This window comes from Mytilus edulis, chromosome 2 (assembly GCF_963676685.1).
Source record: "Mytilus edulis chromosome 2, xbMytEdul2.2, whole genome shotgun sequence".
NCBI classification, from domain to species: domain Eukaryota; kingdom Metazoa; phylum Mollusca; class Bivalvia; order Mytilida; family Mytilidae; genus Mytilus; species Mytilus edulis.
Genome location: NC_092345.1, coordinates 81,494,624 through 81,515,168, shown reverse-complemented (window position 1 = coordinate 81,515,168; position 20,545 = coordinate 81,494,624). Strand labels below are relative to the sequence as shown.

Sequence of the window (20,545 nt, the reverse complement as noted above, 5' to 3'; positions counted from 1 at the left end):
AGTAACAACAAAACGGAACACGATTAAGGCGAACTACACCATACATGGCCATGTCCTAGAAGAGGTTGACTCGGCGAAATATCTTGGCCTCTCTATACACAAAACATTGAGTTGGAACAAACATATAGACAACATCGCAAAGAAAGCTAACTCGACCAGAGCTTTTCTTCAAAGAAACATCAAAAACTGTCCTAGTGAAACAAAAGCCTTATGCTATCAAACGCTTGTAAGACCACTCATGGAATACTCTAGCACCATCTGGGATCCAGCTACTAAGGACAATATAAACAAATTAGAAGCCATACAACGACGATGCGCACGATTTGTACTGAATGATTATAGAAGAACAAGCAGTGTAACATCAATGCTACAAACTTTAAATTGGGATACGTTACAGGAAAGAAGAGCTAAATGTAAAGCCATCATGTTTTATAGGGTAGTGCACAAACTCATTGCTATACCATCTATAAACTTACAGCCAGTAACAACAACAGTACGAGGGCACAAAGAACGATTCCTTGTTCCTTTTGCCAGGACTCAAGTATATCGATACTCGTTTTTCCCAGACACCATCAGAATCTGGAATGGACTGCCACAACAACTAGTAAGCTGCACAACCCTTGATTCATTCAAAAGGGGCGTGCAAGTGGTCCAGCTTCGATAGATGTCCAACCATGTTTTTAACCTTATTTTAAAGAATCACCGTTTCACTGTAGATATTTCGCACCTACCCGCACATTTGTTGTTCTCACATCGAACATGTACATAAAACAGTACGATAATACTCCCCTGGGAGGCCTGTACTACAAAGGAAGAAGAAGGTAGTAACATTTTAAATCGGTTGGTCGGTCAGTCAGTCTTTCTTTTTTTTTTCTTTTTTTTTTAATTATTTCTGTATATTTTTAAGACTTAAATTCAAGTCGGAAGGAATTGAAGTCATATTTTAGTAAAGAAATTATACAACCGAAGGGTCAATCCAGTACAGGGAAAACCAAAGACAAAAAAATAACGTGCACTTTAAACATACAATGCCATACAAAATAAACACTAAAATTTAAGGACAACTGAGAAGCACACACCCTGTTAGTGTAAAAACTTTACATTTATAAGTGACGTCATCATATTATAGGGTTTTCTACTTCTGCTCACAGATACCAGGTACCAAGCCAAAACGAACTACTGTTGCATGTGCTGTTACACTATTGTCTATCTCATAAACCTGGGACACTAGTCAACAGTGTAAACACTATGTCCACCTCAGTATAAGGTTAGAGTGTAAAAGGGGCACTAGCTACGAGATACATAAACTGAAAATAAATTTTGATTTTTTTTTTGTTCAATCATTAATGAAAGTGAAATAGTGAAATAATAATTCGCTATTAGCAGACAGTATGGTTCAATTTTGTCAAAATAAGCTTAGAAACATCGATGATAAAGTATTCATTGACAAGTGAATAATTCGAACTCATTGAATTCGTATTCATGTGAACTTCAATTTCACCCATTAGCTAGAGATGGATTATGCATGATAGATGTGTGTAAGGCTTTTAAAAGAATAGAATGTCAACATTGAAAGTGAAACAAAAGTAAACCATTTGATTGACTGATTCGATCGACAAAAAATCATTCTTATACAGGTAAAATCGAACATTAACAAGAAACGAAGCCACCTATTATCGATCCCATGTCCTGTAAGAATCCTCCTGTAAATTGTTAGTTTTAGATCTTTTATAATTTAAATAAATATTTTACATTGTTATATATCTACCATGAGAATTTGAGTCAAATAGGTGAACATGAAGTCCAGGATAAATATAAATTTAATGCATATCATAATGCTAAAAAAATACAATCCTTTGACACCTCCACTCCACTAGAATAAATTTGCACTGACATGAATAATAAACGTTTGTGTTGTGTTGTGTTGTGTTGTCCCATCCACTTCTATACTACAACATGTATGGGCACATATTAGAATCAGTAAAACATGCTAAATATTTAGGTATCACAATTTCTTCGGATTTAAAATGGAACACCCACATTCAACAAACAGCCGCCAAAGCAAACAAATCTTTATGTTTTATCAGAAGAAATCTCAAAGTCCAGTCACAAAAATAAAAGAAAAAGCATACCAAACCCGCCATCATAAGAACCAAATTAGAATACTGCTGTACTGTATGGGACCCCTATACAAACGAAAACATACGATCATTAGAAAAAGTACAGAGACAAGCGGCAAGGTATGCATGTAACAGACATCACAATACCAGCAGTGTGCCTGAGATGCTAGACACCATGACATGACAAACATTACAAGAACGGCGGCTAAGAACAAGGCTAATAATGTTTCACAAAATTGCAAACGAAAATATTGCCATTCCTTCGCAATGTTTATAACAAAAGAGTCAGTCCATCACAAGATCTACCAACAAAGATTCTTACAGACAAATCCAATGTAACAAGGACAGCTACAAATTTTCTTTCTTTTGTCAAACAATTAAAGACTGGAACAAATTATCCTCAGTCATAACAAAAAACACTACCACAGAAACCTTCAAGGGTGCACTCACGCACGATGTGCTCCTTGATACCTATCCACACCTGAAGTAATCAGGCAATCATGTTTCAGTTATCTTAAATTGAAAATTAAAAATGAAAAATGAAATATTAGAAAAATCTAAAAACAAAGAATAATTATAAAAATTAATAATATAACAAATATATACAAAAATATGGAATACAGAAAAAAATGACAATCTATGTTTAACTATACTTTTACATGTAAATACAAAAATTTGAAATTTTTATACCAGGCATTCCGGAAGCAACTGTTTGCTGCTTGTAAGATTGGAAACGTTTGTACAAAAACACCCGTTAAAACTGAAATAATCGTGAGGCCGATTTTGTTATAGTCCGAGTTGGTCACGTATGGGCCGAAATATCTATGAGTAACTTTTCTGCTATGAGATTGTCATGAATGGAAGAAATATATTTTGATATGGCCCCTTGAGGACAAATAACATATCTAGCGATAATTTTCGGTAAATGTTTTCATTTTTATCATGATAAAAAAAAACATCTTTAATTCTAATTTTATTACACACAAGTTTTTAATTTTTTCATTTACAGATCCATAAATATATACTGCACGGTCCTGTTATCTGCGGTACTGTTTTTCTTGCGCATGGAGGGCAAAACTTGCACGTTTGATCCGTTAAACTGCGTATTTGTGCATTTCTGTGAGGATTTTTATTTGTCGATAAGAAAGAAACATTTACAACATGGAGGACAATAGTCTGGATGATTTTTTTGCCAAGAAAGACAAAACAAAAAAGAAGAGCAAATCAAAATTAACCCCCAGTGACTTCCTAGCCCAACAGGAAGCCGGTATCAAGAAGTCAAAGAAGAAACAAGATAAAGAAAACGAAGCACAATCAGAAGAAAGAAAAACTACCAATGTAATCTTAGCTCAGGTCATTAGTCACTAACATGGTAACCTTTTGACACAACTTTTTGCCTGTTGCAATCTATTTGTAGCCTGGCATATGTTGCAGTCGGTACCACAAGATGCATGCTTAACCATAGTCGGAGATTACTCTGACATCCAACAGCTGTTTTGCCAGACAAGTTGGGGCTGTGGGATGTCGGAGCTTGTCTCATATCAAAAAGTGGATATTTTCCTATCCAAAATGGATGCAATGCGCTGCCTCATTGCTTCTTGGGCCCACTGATACCTTTAGATCAATATAAATCAGACCTCAATTTGTTGATTTATCATTTATCTCTTCATTCATGTAAGTTTCATCTACCTGCCAACCTTTGTTTTTGTCATTAAGACAGCTTTCATCAATGAAAAGTGAACAAATTGAGGCCCGATTTATCTTTATATTGATCCAAGGTTGTCAGACGGTCCTAGAAGCAATGAAGTAGCGCATCCATTTTGGACAGGAAAATATCCGCTTTTTGATATGGGACAAGCCCTGATGTCCCACAGCCCCAGCTTGTCTGGCAAAACAGCCGTTGGATGTCAGAGTAATCTCTGACTAGCTTAACCAGTTAACACCTTTAGAAGAAGTCATAAAATTTGTAATAGTTTTCAAAATTACTTCAATGAGTGGTTACAAAAATGTACTTTAAATCAGTTGGGGTTTAACCAACAGAACCGTAGAAATAATTGATTATAGCTTATCTATATAGTATATATATGGATTTATATGAATCTAAGGACGTCAAGTGGCATAAAGAGCATTGAAGCAGTGCGTCCATTTTTGACAGGCAAATATCTACTTTTTGAAATGGGACAAGCTCTGACCTCCCACAGCCCCAACTTGTCTGACAAAACAGCCATTAGACATCAGAGTAATTTCAGATTGAGGGAACTTGTGAAAGATAAAAATTATAGCCTAAACAGTAATCACTTGGCAGGGGTCATCCATAAATGTAGATATTATATAATATATTTATAATGTAAACACAACTTCAGATCCAAGAGGCAATATCTTTTCAATTTTATAGGGCCAGTTAAAATCTGGAAGTGCAAATTAATTTAAAAAAGTGTTAGTCTGCTTGGCCTGTTAACATACATTTGAACCTGTCCTTGAATTATTTATTATATGCATGTTAACCATTTTGAAGAACTACAAAATTTTGATAATATAAATAATAAACTAGAGTGCCTTGTTGTTGAGTGTTAAAACAAAAAGAAAAGTAAAAAAATACAAATAGCAAAAATTACAGAACTGGTCAGAATCGATCTGCACCAGCTTAAAACAGGTAATGGTGATCCCTGATATAACAACATAGTTTTACAATAACTAATTTTGCATTTTATTCTTCTTTTTCATGAAGAAGGATGATGAAGAATGGGTTGACTTTGAAGCAGAAACAGAAACAGACTACAGTGGGTTGAGGATACAGAATTTACAAATATCTAAGTAAGGCCATTTTTGTCTGGCAATGTCAAACTGTTGTATTTTTTAACAGACTGGCGTAATTCATGATCTTGATTGCAATTCATCTTTTGCTAAGATCCTAGTATGTAACTGGAACCACACACATATTTTTATTTGGCTTTACTAAATGCTTGAAAAAGACAACTGGTCTTTTGAAACCTGTGTAATGATGAACACTAAACAAATCTTAATCATTACTAAATTACTAAATGCCGTTTTGAAACCTGTATAATCATGATAATGATGAACACGAAACAAATCATAAATTCTTAAAGATGACAAATTTGAAATTATGTAAACAACACAGGCTCTTAAAAGCATCTTTTTATAGGACCGCACAAATTGAAATTTTTTTTGTCGTATATTGGTATCACATTGGCGACAGCGTCGTCGTCGATGTTGTCCCAACACTTTTGGTTTTCGCACTATAACTTTAGTTTAAGTAAAAAGAAATGTATGAAATTTTAACACAAGGTTTATGACCATAAAAGGAAGGTGGGGATTGATTTTGGAAGTTTTGGTCCCATCAGTTTAGGAATAAGGGGCCAAAAAGGACCCAAATAAGCATTTTCTAGGTTTTCACACTATAACTTTAGTTCAAGTAAATAGAAACCTATGATATTTTGACACAAGGTTTATGACCACAAAAGGGTTAGGATTGATTTTGGGAGTTTTGGTTCCAACTGTTTAGGGATTAGGGGCCAAAAAAGGGCCCAAATAAGCATTATTCTTGGTTTTTGCACAATAACTTTAGTATAAGTAAATAGAAATCAATAAATTTAAACACAAGGTTTATGAACACAAAAGGAAGGTTGGGATTGATTTTGGGAGTTGAGATCCCAACAGTTCAGGAATTAGGGGCCAAAAAGGGGCCCAAATAAGCATTTTTCTTGGTTTTCGCACCATAACTTTAGTATTAGTAAATAGAAATCTATGAAATTTAAACACAAGGTTTATGACCATAAAAGGAAGGTTGGGATTGATTTTGGGAGTTTTGGCCCTAACAGTTTAGGAAAAAGGGGCCCAAAGGGTCCAAAATTAAACTTTGTTAAAGTCCAAAGGGTCCAAAATTAAACTAAGTTTAATTTTTTTTTAATTGAATTCTTGGGCTTCTTTGATATGCTGAGTCTAAACATGTACTTAGATTTTTGATTATGGGCCCAGTTTTCAAGTTGGTCCAAATCAGGATCCAAAATTATTATATTAAGTATTGTGCAATAGCAAGAAAATTTCAATTGCACAGTATTCAGCAATAGCAAGAAATCTTCAATTGCACAGTATTGTGCAATAGCAAGAAATTTTCAATTGCACAGTATTGCGCAATAGCAAGAAATCTTCAATTACACAGTATTGTGCAATAGCAAGTATTTTCAATTGCGCAATAGCAAGAAATATCTAATTGCACAATATTGCGCAATAGCAAGAAATTTTCAATTGGAGTTATCTTTCTTTGTCTAGAATAGTAGTTGAATCAACTTAAGGTGGTACCCAACACTTTCACTAAAATTAATTTGGCTCGTTTAATTTTCATTAAGTTTTGTCAAAGTATTTACTTTGACACTTTAACAAAAATATAAAAATTTAAAAAATTTTGAACCAACCATTTTGCAAGAAAAATTACACTGGTTATATAGCAATTTGACAAACACCAATTTTGATCACTGACAAGCTTAATATTCGTTGTAAAACACAACGTAATTAAAACGTTTAGCTGACTTTACAGAGTTATCTCCCTGTAGTGTTAGGTACCACCTTAAATCATTGTTTTATACAATATACAATTGTATATTCACTTTTACTACCAACTGATAAATTAAAACAATCTTTACCATACAGTGATAACAAGCACTTTTTTTACATTTTAATATTTTATGATATATTTAAATGAGTAGTTATTGTTGCAAACCCCATTAGAAATTTGAATTGAGATCAACTTTTTTTCATTTCAGATTTCATAAATAAAAAGAAAATTTCTTCAAACATTTTTTTGAGAGGATTAATATTCAAAAGCATAGTGAATTGCTCAAAGGCAAAAAACAAATTTTAAGTTTATTAGACCACATTCATTCTGTGTCAGAAACCTATGCTGTGTCAACTATTTAATCACAATCCAAATTTAGAGCTGAATCCAGCTTGAATGTTGTGTCCATACTTGCCCCAACCGTTCAGGGTTCAACCTCTGCGGTGGTATAAAGCTGCACCCTGCTGAGCATCTGGTTATATGGTGTATGAGTGAATATTGAAATTAATTCTATTCACAGCAAAGAAGAGGAAGGAGAAGTTGAAGAAAATGAAAATGAAAATGAAGAAGATGGAGAGACTAAAGAAAAGAGAGAAGCTGCCTCAGGCCCTTGGCATGGTTCCCAACAGTCTTCACACCCTGGTTTGTTTGTTTTTACCATAGATATAATATTTATCTACATTGTATGGTGATCATATCCATGTTTTTACTGACACAACTTAGTTTTTATACGACTGCAAAAATTTTAATTTTTTGTTCGTATATTGCTATCACGTTGGCGTCGTTGTCGTCGTCGTCTGAATAATTTTAGTTTTCGCACTCTAACTTTAGTAAAAGTGAATAGAAATCAATGAAATTTTAACACAAGGTTTATGACCACAAAAGGAAGGTTGGGATTGATTTTGGGAGTTTTTGTCCCAATATTTTAGGAATTTGGGGCCAAAAAGGGCCCAAATAAGCATTTTCTTGGTTCTCGCACTATAACTTTAGTTTAAGTGAATAGAAATCTATGAAATTTTGACACAAGGTTTATGACCACAAAAGGACGGTTGTGATTGATTATGGGAGTTTTGGTTCCAACAGTTTAGGAATTAAGGGCCCAAAAAGGGCCCAAATAAGCATTATTCTTGGTTTTCGCACAATAACTTTAGTATAAGTAAATAGAAATCAATGAAATTTAAACACAAGGTTTATGACCACAAAAGGAAGGTTGGGATTGATTTTTGGAGTTGAGGTCACAACAGTTTATGAATTAGGGGCCAAAAAGGGGCCCAAATAAGCATTATTTTTGGTTTTTGCACCATAACTTTAGTATTAGTAAATAGAAATCTATGAAATTTAAACACAAGGTTTATGACCATAAAAGGAAGGTTGGGATTGATTTTGGGAGTTTTGGTCCCAACAGTTTAGGAATAAGGCGCCCAAAGGGTCCAAAATTGAACTTTGTGTGATTTCATCAAAAATTGAATAATTGGGGTTCTTTGATATGCCGAATCTAACTATGTATGTATATTCTTAATTTTTGGTCCCGTTTTCAAATTGGTCTACATTAAGGTCCAAAGGGTCCAAAATTAAACTTAGTTTGATTTTAACAAAAATTGAATCTTTGGGGTTCTTTGATATGCTGAATTTAAAAATGTACTTAGATTTTTAATTATTGGCCTAGTTTTCAAGTTGGTCCAAATGGGGGTCGATAATTAAACTTTGTTTGATTTCATCAAAAATTGAATAAATGGGTTCTTTGATATGCCAAATCTAACTGTGTATGTAGATTCTTAATTTTTGGTCCAGTTTTCAAATTGGTCTACATTAACCCTTTCGCCGATGAGTCCCGGTTTACCGGGATTCACGCTTCAGACAGCTGACGATGAGTCCCGTTTTACCGGGATCGGAATACCTCTTTTATGTTTTCCGCTTAAAACAGTGCAAACATGAGTTATCTTTCTTTGATGGATACCCGGATGAAAGTGTGAACATTGCGCTTCCGTTTGTTGAAAACCGTGTCAAAATCAGAGGAAATTTACGGAATTTACGAGAATTTGAAATGAGGGAACATTTTTTTTGAAAGAATATGGAAAAATTGAAGCCAAATTAGTATACTTTTTTGACATAAAATGTCGTTTTAAGTACAAAACACTTGGAATGGACATCGTTCAGTGTGAGGAATTTGTACAGCCTCATAAAAATTTTCAAAATTTTGCCGTTTTGGGTTAAAAAAATTACGATTTGGGGTCAAAGAGCAGAATTTTGAGAATTTCACCTAGAAAATGCCGAAAATTTGAAAATTTGAATATTTTAAGAAGAAAAAATTATTAAAACATGAATAAAACTGTGAACATGGTGTTAGTGAATGAAATAAATACACAAATAACTACAAACAAGTTTTTATTGACATTTATTATGAAGATCTCCCACTTGAGTAATAGTAGCCAGGGAAGCCATCGTCTCAGAGTAGCTTCTGTCTGGGCAGCAATCGGTGAAAGGGTTAAGGTCCAAAGGGTCCAAAATTAAACTAAGTTTGATTTTAACAAAAATTAAATTCTTGGGCTTATTTGATATGCTTTATCTAAACATGTACTTTGATTTTTGATTATGGGCCCAGTTTTCAAGTTGGTCCAAATCAGGATTCCATATCAAGTATTGTGCAATAGCAAGAAATTTTCAATTGCACAGTATTGCACAATAGCAAGAAATATCTAATTGCACAATATTGTGCAATAGCAATTAATTTTCAATTGGAGTTATCTTTCTTTGTATAGAATAGTAGTTGATAATATATGTTGGAAATTTATGATGTCATTTTCTATTTTTATTTGCCAATAACTTTATGTAAATAACTTCATTGGAAATTTGCCAATATAAAATCTTGCTGATGAAGCTTTTTTTCCTTATCTTATCTAAAATGTTTTTAGATAATGTATGTTGGACATTTGGCAGACATGACTATGATGTCATTTTCTATTTTTATTTGCCAATAACTTTATGTAAATAACTTCATTGGAAATTTGCCAATATTAAATGTTGCTGATGAATTTTTTTTTATTGTTTTATACAATAAACAATGTATATTCACTTTTACTACCAACCAATCTTTACCATTCAGTGATAACAAGCACTTTATTTTACATTTTAATATTTTATGATGTATTTAAAAGAGTAGTTATTGTTGCAAACTCCATTAGAAATTTGAATTGATATGAGTTTTGGAAGAAGGGAAACAGGGATGTGGAAAAAAAAATGGGGGGGGGGGGGGGGGGGGGGTGTTAAATTTTTCTCATTTCAGATTTCATAAATAAAAAGAAAATTTCTTCAAACATTTTTTTTAGAGGATTAATATTCAACAGCATAGTGAATTGCTCAAAGGCAAAAAAAAACTTTTAAGTTCATTAGACCACATTCATTCTGTGTCAGAATTCTATGCTGTGTCAACTATTTAATTTTAGATTTAAATAAGTTTGAATAAGAAATCTTTAATTGATTTGTAAAATCTTGACATTTGTTTTGTGTAAAAAAAAACATGTAATGTCAAAAATTTGATCACAATCCAAATTCAGAGCTGTATCACGCTTGAATGTTTTGTCCATACTTGCTCCAACTGTTCAGGGGTCGACCTCTGCGGTTGTATAAAGCTGCGCCCTGCGGAGCACCTGGTTGATTATTTTCTAATACCAGTCAAAACAGACAGCCATTCATTATATTCGCTTCTAGTTCTACTATTAATTATCCTCAGAAGAAGTAAGAGCACACCTGAATCCAAGGTCACACCTGCCATATACAGGTCATTTGACAGATATGACCTAATACAATGACTACCATAGCCCTCAAAATACAAGCTTAGTTGTACATGTTCCTTTGACAGGGTTCATCTGATATTGACCTCTTTTACATGGATCATTGATAATGTTAAGTTTAAGTAATATTTCTAAAAGTTTTATCAGAAGACTCTCCACATTAAATAAATCTTAATCAGTGAAGCAGGCAAGACATCTTGATTTTTGAACTCTAGTTTAATTCAATTTATCATACAAATAGCCTAAAAAGGCCTATGATTTAGGAGATGCATGTAATACTGCTGTGGAGTCCTTATTATTTGTGGGATATACATTTTCTTGTAGTTCCTGGACGAAGATGAACCACGAATTAAAATATTCAACGAAAGAAAAGTTTTCTATGTGCTTGTATGTAGTCTTTGGCAAAATCAAAATTCCATGAACATATAATTTTTGTTGAGCATGCAACTTTTGTTGCAGAAAGCTCGACATAGGGATAGTGATCCGGCAGTGGCGGCAGGGGTGTTCACTTATTTTAGAAGGTGGAAGACCTGGATGCTTCATACTTCTATTATAGATGCCTTTTGTTATAAAGTTTCCATCTATCACATGTCCATTGTCCTTGACCTCATTTTCCTGGATCAGTTACTTGTTGAAAAAAAGTTAAGATATATATATATACGAATTTTATCTTATAATGGGTAATAGGATAATTATATTTGGTATGTGCATACCTTGCAAGGTCCTTTTTGCTTATCAAACCATTTTCACTTGACCTCAACCTCAATACATGGATCAGTGAACAAGGTTAAGTTTTGGTTGTCAAGTTCATATCTCAGATACTATAAGCAATAGGTTTGGTATATTTTTTGTATGGAAGGATTGTATTGTGTACATGTCAAACTGGCAGGTGTCATCTGACCTTGACCTAATTTTCATGGTTTAGCGTTCAAAGTTAAGTTTTTGAGTTTTGGTCTTTTTTTTTCTAATAGGTCAACTTTATTTGGTGTATAGATCAAGGATCCGGAAATTTTTTCACCTAATTTCGGTCATTTTGGGATAACAAAAAGTTGGTGCCCTTTTTCAAACAAAGATTGTGTCTATGCTCATACAGTCATACTGAGACTACTATAACATGTGTTATAGTAGTATCAGAGTCATACTAGTAGCATCAACGAACTTGTTTAAACTGTTGCATCGCATTTACTTCTGAAATTTCCCTACCTTTTTCCTTAAAATCGATCTTGAGCAATAAAAGGAAGGCAACAGTTTAAAAATGAAATGATTTTAATGACTCAAAATGATAAATTTCTCAAACATCGCTTACGTTTCTTTCGATTTTGAAGACAAAATTAAAACCGGATGTTTTACGACAATAGTAAAACTACCAATTCCGGACTCATTTCCGGGATTAGTTTTGTTTATCAAATTCACAGGAAATCGTCGGCTTTTTAACTGTTTGATATATAATAGTGTTGAATATTAATTATAATAGTTGGACTTGTTTAATTTAGCATGAAATCATTTTGAATTTACGATTTAGTGTCTAATTTGCGGAAGAGAATTTCAAGCATGCGTATTAGTAAACAAAGCACGTGTTTGTAGTGAAACAAAATTTTGTTCTAGGTAAATTAATTTAATTTTAATTTAATCAGAATTGACAATTGTCTAAGCTGAGAAAAGTAATTAAATAAATCCGACAGTTGTTATGAACTTTTAATTTCTTTAAAGTATTAGTTCTGGGCTTTTGATCAATAGAAAATTTAATTAAAAACACAGGTAAAGAGATTAGCGATCATTAGCCAATATTTCCCCGAGGCATTACTATAGTTATTAGGAGGGCCCTCAGGATTATAACACTTTACTGGAGTGGCAGTTTTATTACAGGAAAAGGATAACAAACAAAAAATAAGTTCAAAATGGCGATTTAGACAATGTAAGAAACTCGATCTCAACGAAATGACCGAAATTATTTCTGTAAAAAAATATAATTTGTCCTAAATCCCAATTACTCATTTAGGACAAAATACTTTCAGTTTAGGTCAAGACTGGCATATATGACCGTTTCCGGACCCTTGGTATAGATATATTTTATGATGTACATGTCAGTCTTGCAGGTTTTTTTTACCTTGACCTCATTTTCAAGGTTCATTGCTCAGTGTCAAGTTTTTGTGTTTATTGTCTGTTTTTCTTACACTACATGTATAAGCAATAGGTCAACTACATGTACATTTGTTGTATGGAAGGATTGGGAGCTCTCCATGTCTGCCTGGCATGCTTCATAGGACCTCGACCTCATATTATGGTTCATTGGTCAATATTTAGTTTTCTTGGTTAAGTCTGTTTCTTACTGGAAGCAATAGGTCATTTTATTTAATATATTAAATGATTGTACCGTGTACATGAATTTCTCATTTTGTTTATATGACCTTGACCTCATTTTCTTGGATTATGTTAAAGTCATATGAAACGAGTGACTGGTGAAAAATAATGTTTATCTAATTCTTGAACCAATGCATGTATATATCATAAACTTAGTCTTCTGGGCACGATTTTATCATTTTTTACGCAAATATATTGTATAATCGTCAATTTTTTTCACTATCTGTTATAATTTAACAAATATGGCAGCTAATTAAATGCTGTGTTTTGACTCCAAAGTTTACTGACTGTCACCTTATAGTAAACAATCAACAAAAAACATGGATATTGATCATGTGTTTAACACATACAATCAGATAATAGTTATTTCAGTGACAGATCCATGTGTATTGAGATCACCAGATTTTTACAAGGAGGGTCACGCTAAGGTCACTTTGCATACAGAAAATATGTTGGCGAATTGCTTCCTAGAAGCAAGCAATTAAAAAAAAGTGAACTTCTTCTAAATGTGGACAAATTAAAGAATTTTCTACAGAAAAAAGTATATGTACATAAGTTTAATATGAAAACTATCCATTTTGTTATAAAAAAAAACATATGCATCATTTTTTTTAATTTGAGGTTTCATATGACTTTTAGTTTATCTGATAGTTGTAGTAAAGCTTTATATTTAGGACTATCAACATACTATCAATGGTTAGTAAAGAAGGAGAGACATCAAGAGTGTGCACTCTTGTTCCCCTATCCATGAAAATTGGTACCTTTAAAAATAATTTAAACAGCAATTAAAGTTACTGCATATCACATTTTTTCTTTGCATTTTGTCAAGCCTGCAACTTTTTTTTCGTTTTTCATTTATTAGATTCAAAAACCATCCTAGATTTTTACTTAATTTAAACAAAAGTTTTTTACAATCAAAAAAATATCTAGAGCAAAATTTTTCATAATTTTTTCCCATTTGCGAAAAACAGCAAAAACGAATGGTGAGACACTGGGTTCTGCAGAACCCTTACAATTTTTTATTAATTAATTTCTTGTTTTTAGTACAAGTAGCATCAACAGCAATGCCAGAACCTCCACCACCTGAACCTGAACCTTCCAAAGATGACAAACCAAAACTAGGAAAATATGTCCCTCCTGGTGCAAGATCAGGAGGCCAGTCAGCAACAGGAACACCATCAAGACCAACACCCAGAAGGAAAAAAACTGCTCCAAATTTACATAGTGAAGACGATTTCCCCACATTAGGAGGGGGCAATGCTCCAGAGATTAACAGTTGGGGAAGCTCAGGGTATGTAGATATTAAAAGTATACATGTATCTTATATAAACTTCTGTTAAATGAGTAAATAATGCATGTGATATTCTGAAATAATGTTATCTGAAAGCAAATTTTTTGCAACCATATAATCATAATGGTTTGACTTTGATATCGTCATTGTCTGAAGACATTTGGTTTCCAGACATTAACTTTGAGTACAAGTGTATGGATCTCTTTGAAATTGTATCACAAGCGTGACAAGGTTCCGTATCTCAAAAGGAAGGTTGGATTGAATTTTAGGGTTATTAAAAAAAGGTGAACATTCGATTGGTTAACTTCCAGTGATGGTCTTTTTCTGATATGCAATGAAATGTTATGTGAAATTTCGTCAATAGTACTGGACAGGATAAAACTTTACTCATGCCAAGTATTTTTTTATTTGAAACATAGAGAAATTCTGCACAATTTTCTGAAAAGTGCAAACTTAACAAAGACTAATAGGGGAAAATCAATGATGGTATTACACCTACCACCAAACACAGATCAAGTTTGTATTTTGTGGTGTCACTTTCAATTTCTGTATTGTTACTTTAGCTAACCTTAACCAAATGGTATAAAACTTATACATAATGCTTGTTTCCATGAATAAGGGGAGACAATTGTGTGTTGGTGCTAAAAATTGAAAGTTAAAAGTATATAAATAATGTAGACAAAACCACTTCTAAGAATTCAATTATGTATGGCCCCTCAAAATATGAAGTAAACTAAAAATCCTTTTTATGACAAGTCTGTTTCAACTTATTACTATGTATTATTATTTTTTAGTGGATCTAGAGGAGATTTTGAAAAAGTACAGTCTGGAGGTAGAAATATAGACGATTCTAATAAAGTTAACCAACAGTTATCACTTGGTAACAGATATTCTTCCCTTCAGGATTGATATATGCTCCTTTTAGGATTATTTCGTTACTGGAAGATCAGCTGTGATGTAGATCTACACTGGTGTCACTGTTGATATTTCTTTTTAGTCATTTTCTAGTTAAAATGATAAAGACTTGTGAAACGTCTATAAAGTTTAACTTGTTACAATTTTCATAATTTATTGATACATATGTTACCATTTCTGATATATTTAATTCATTTATTGATCTGGTTTGTTTAAGTTAAATAATAAAGTGCTATAGTTCTTTTACTTAGAAATATTTTTTCTACATGTTGTGTAGGTTCATTTCATTTAAACATAAAATTGAAAACAGTTTCATAAAGAAGCATTCACAGAAGGTAAAAAAGAATGCTTAATTTACTTCATATTTTTGACAAGTCATATCCATGTTACTATAGAACCACTTTTACTTTCACCATTTTTGCAATAAACTTGTTTATAATTTCCATGCACTAATCTCCATGAGTAAGTACTCACGAGCCAATGGGATTATAATTTGTTGCTTTATTTCAAAAGAAAGGGGGCATTGTTTTGTATGTGAAAGTTGTTATTAGATTTTCCTGTCAATCTCTCTATTGACAGTAATGAAGATGTTTTAGATAGCTTGTCACTGTAGAATAACCAAAAAAAAAAATGTTGACATTAAATTTTATGCTTGAGTGTGGTGTTCTTGTGAATGTGATAAATGAAATATGATAAACAAAATGCATTGGTAATTTGGACAAGTTCAGTAATTGTTTAGTTTTAGCTATTGTTTGTTGTGATCATCATAGAAAAACATGAAATTTTCTTCATAATTTAAGAAAATGACTTATATATTTCAAATTTTCAATGCAGCTTTCTACTCATTCTTTGTTTATTTTTTCAATTTTTATAGAAATATGAATTCCATTTAAATTAAAAAACTTTATGCAATGTGATATTTATCTAAGGCTTACTCCGTATTCTTTGTTATATGTTTTTTTTTTGTTATCTGATTGTATCAATACAGCTTTCTTAACATATAAAACGGTTCTAGTCTTTGTTCAACATTACAAAGTCATCAATTATCAGTGTTAATGCTTTTACTTCATATATGTATTTATCTTACCTCTCATATTGGTGACATTTTGTAGATGAAATGGTTTTTTGTTTAGACTGTAGGTACCTATTATAAAATGTTAGTTGCTTAGTTAGGATGTACATTTGATAGTTGAAAGCCAAAATAAACATCAATATTTTTCAATAAACAAAGAGGGCATAGCTTTGTGTGTGAACAGAAATCAATATATATAATATTTATCTGGGTTATATTATTTGACAAGCCATGTTTAACCAGACTTGTTTTTGATAAACAATACAATAGTTTCCATAAGTAGTGCAGTAGCTATATAGACTACTGTTCATTCATTGATTTTCGTAGGAACCAATTTTTGTGGGTTAAGGAAAACTTGCAATTTCATGGACGCTTGAGTGTGTGGTTTTACTCATGTCTGCATACATGCCTAGAAAGGATTTTGTTCAATGTTTAAATTTGTGGTCCACCACTACCCATAGAACTCACGAAAAATGGTATTCCACAAATAATAATGAGTCCACAGTATGATATGTTAACATAAATTGGTGAAATAGTGATACAGGTTATACTTTTCTTGAATTATGGCATCATGCATTTACAAATATCCTTATATATTGTCGTCATCTTCATTTAAGTAAACTAATATTTGTATGGTTGTTTTTATCTTGAGACTTTTTTAACCAATTATTGTCTCTAAATTTATGCCTGGGTATGTAGATTAACTCTTCAGGGGTACACTCCCTGTTAAATAAAGATTAACCATCTTCCATCTTTCAAATTGTCATACTGTCTTTTAAGTCATATGATTTTGACCTCATTTTCATGATGCTGTGGTCAAGTCATCAATATTTGGTGTAACCATGTGCTGAGGAATATATTGGAGTATTCATTTGACTTGATTTTATATCTTTTACCTCCAGTTGTCAGGGTCAAGACAATGGTCTGTCCTTCAATAGCTCTGCATTATAGGTCAAAAATAGTTGGTTAAGACCTAATTTTATGTCCTCCATCCCAGTTGACCTACTTATTTGATGTACAAAAATGTATTGGTTGATTTTACTTATTCTATACAATCAATCAAATATTAATTCATTATAGGTCAAATATTTTTGATAGTAAGGGGGTTCAAACCAGTATATGTCTTGCATGTCATATGGCTGTTTTACTACAGAATAAATGTTCACCAATATTGTTGTAATGAATAGATGTCCATATGATATTTAACATGAGATAACAATAAGATTTCAAAGTGTATGCCAAATGTGTCAGGAATCCAGGACACTGATGACCAGAAGTGTGGGAAGTCAAGTTTATCAGTAATGATACATGATAAATAAGTCAGTAAAATTTTGTACACGAAAAAAATATTTATCTGTTTTGTTAGTGTTATATTTGGCCTTGTTCTCTTTTTCATCCAATTGTCCAATCTTATTAAAATAAGTTCTCATCACTTGCTCCTCGATCGAGGAGCAAGTGATGAGAACTTATTTTAATAAGATTGCCAATTGTCAGGTATAATTTTGAGGATAATGCCCTTTTCTGGGTAATTATACATCATAGGTTGACAAATTGTAGTATGTGTTTTTGCGTCAGAAATCTATCCAAATCACATGGCCATGATCTTGTTTACATAATCTAAATGTAAGTTGTGTTTATTTTTATCACAATCTAACAAATTATACTTTATTGACCAACATTTGTGAAAATTCTTTGGAAGAAATATTTGTGTATTTGACAGGTATCATGTGATCATGACCTCATTTCAGATCTTATTGACCATAAAAGTACTGGGTTGAGTTCAATATCCTAGCAGCTACATAGCCTCTACGTAGCTGCTATCAATTTCTATGAAACTAGTCTACAGCTTCACGTTCAATAGTCAAAATCTATGTAATACTAAGTAGCCGCTACGATATTGAACCCAGCCCTGTTAGATTAGTAAATATTGCATACATTATTAAAATGATTGTTGATATAAAGTCAAATATTTGATTTCTTATAATTCTGCACACAAATAATGCAAAAGAAATTTATAATGGGAAATAATGTATTTGTTATATTGACATTGTTACATGTTTTGCAAAAATTTGATTCACAGTAACCCAAATATGTTATTAGGCAAGACATTTTAAAGTGTCAACTCTTATTTTGATTTTTAATTTGTTTTGTGTATATCTATAAATGTGTATTGCATGAAAGCTAGAAAATTTGTTAAATGTAAACATTGGGATTTGTTGATTGTAAGATTATTAAATGAGTGTAAGAAAAAATGTATGTTTATATAAACTGAGGTTGTTGCTTTATGTTTTATTTTCATAAATTGCTTTGAATAGGATGTAGGTTAAAATCAGACAAAATAGTTGTATGACTGAAAAGTATCTCATCAATTAAACTTATGACTATTATACTTATGACTATTACAGGAAATAAAATATTGTATGCAAACTTGTCTGTAATAAAATACTTGTGAGCAGTAGAGGAAATTAGAAGAAAGGATAAACAATTTGTTAAATGTGGCATCAAAAAGTGCTATTTAAAGTTTTTTGAAAATGTTCTTTATGATTATGATGGAAATTTTTATGACACAGGATTAAAAAGATATACAGTATATGAATTGCTTTCATTATGACATAGAATTATTTACAAGAATAGAAGTTACCAAACTTTTAGATTTGATTTTTGTCTCCCACATATCACACACATTGCGTTGGACATGGAAAAATCAGGCATCTGTCTGTCCATCTTGTAGCGCTCTCGCGTGTACAATTCTTGCCAGATTTTCATGAGGTTTATATCAACAATGTCTTGGCCGAGTTCAAAAATTGGTGTCCATCAATTATTTTTAAAAGAGATTTGCCCCTTGGAAAATAAATTTTATTGAAAATTGCATCTTTAGCACTGTCATTTGTACAATTCTTGCTAGATTTTTTTGAAAAACCTATATCTTAGTTTTATATGAGCAATGGCTTAAATGAGTTTGAGAATCAGTGGTGATCAATTACGTTTTATGAGATATGCCACTTTAAAACATTTATTTTATGGAAAATAGATATAGGAAGATGTGGTATGAGTGCCAATGAGACAACTCTCAATCCAAGTAACAATCCACAGAAGTAAACCACTACAGGTCAAGGTGCTGTATTGTTATTGCCCTTATGTGCTGAATTCTGTCCAGATATTTATGAAACTTAAATCATAGGTTTATATTAGCAATGGCTTGGTTGAGTTATTGCCTTCCCTTTGAATAGATAAAATATAGATATAATATGAGTAATGCTGGGGACATTGGAACTCTATTCTTTTATACCATTCTTGAGTAATGTTCCTTCCTAACATTATTTTCAAGCTGGGCATCATCTGTGTCCCGTGGACACATTCCTCTTTATGTTGATAACATCTTGAATATTGATTAAAGGTTTATAGACAATACAAAAATTAAAATACATGTACTTCAAGTACCTCTCCAAACAATATTGACACTTTTGAATCTGTTGAACCCAAAGGCCAAGTCAGCTTTTCACTTGACTTGGTGGTGGTCATTGTTGTATGTCAACTTTAACAAAAATCTTCTCTGAAACAATTGGACCAAAGGAGTAGGTCCGGTAAGAGCCGGTTTTGGCCTCAAATTTCAGGTTCATCTAACAAAAGTTTTTGGACACTTTTTAAACACTTAAGTGTCTATTTCAATTGATTTGATTAGTTTATGTGAAAGATTCTAACTGATTTATTCATTACAAACGCTCTAATTCAAGCTCAAATATGAAAAATCTATCATATATGCCAAAAAACATCACTTTTCAGATGGTTTTTGTTAAAAATGAAAGTGGCCGCATCCGTGTTCATCCTCAACCTTTATATATGTTATGTATTATCATCAAATACAACTTAGATTTCAATATTATGAATGAACACTTATGCGGCCCTTTCATTTTAGACGGAAACAGTCTAAAAATTAACCAAAATGCTAAAATTTTGAAGATTTCAGTAATTTAGCATGACTTAATGATGCTAGCACGCGAAATTTGTGCATTGTATTGTCAAAACCAGCTCATATTTATGTAGCAGAAGCATTTTCTAAAATATAGTTTCAAGATTACTTTTTCACAATTTTCTAAAACTGTTTTATTTTGGGGCCAAAAAGGGGTCTTACTGAACCTACTTCTTTAACCAAAACTGGCAAACAATCATATCTAGTTTAAACAATGTGTCTGGTGACCCCACCTGCCATCCAACATGGCAGACATGGCTAAAAAAAAAAAAAGACCATGGTGGTAAATGCCAGTTGTCCATTATCTTGAAAACCGCTATAAATATTTGAAAACAAGAGAATGTGCTGAAATGTCTCTTATTTTACTTATCATTGATTTCATGTAGAAAGTCTATAATATGTTTGGTTTTATTACAATTATCACAATGTTCTATGAAAATGAGGTCATATTA

General features: G+C 32.2%; 1 protein-coding gene across 2 annotated transcripts; it reads left to right on the top strand.

Moving 5' to 3' along the window:
• Positions 1 to 3,149: 3,149 nt before the first annotated feature.
• Positions 3,150 to 18,713, top strand: LOC139513110 (protein CDV3 homolog). 2 transcript variants are annotated; one of them, XM_071301287.1, is made up of 5 exons: positions 3,150 to 3,473; positions 4,849 to 4,934; positions 7,214 to 7,335; positions 13,890 to 14,136; positions 14,931 to 18,713. In XM_071301287.1, the coding sequence occupies exons 1-5, from the start codon at positions 3,282 to 3,284 to the stop codon at positions 15,043 to 15,045; spliced, it is 762 nt and encodes a 253-aa protein (XP_071157388.1). In that variant the 5' UTR covers positions 3,150 to 3,281; the 3' UTR covers positions 15,046 to 18,713. The 2 variants fall into 2 exon arrangements, with proteins under 2 accessions (XP_071157388.1, XP_071157389.1); XM_071301288.1 differs by having other exon boundaries at positions 3,152 to 3,458.
• The last annotated feature ends 1,832 nt before the right edge of the window (positions 18,714 to 20,545 follow it).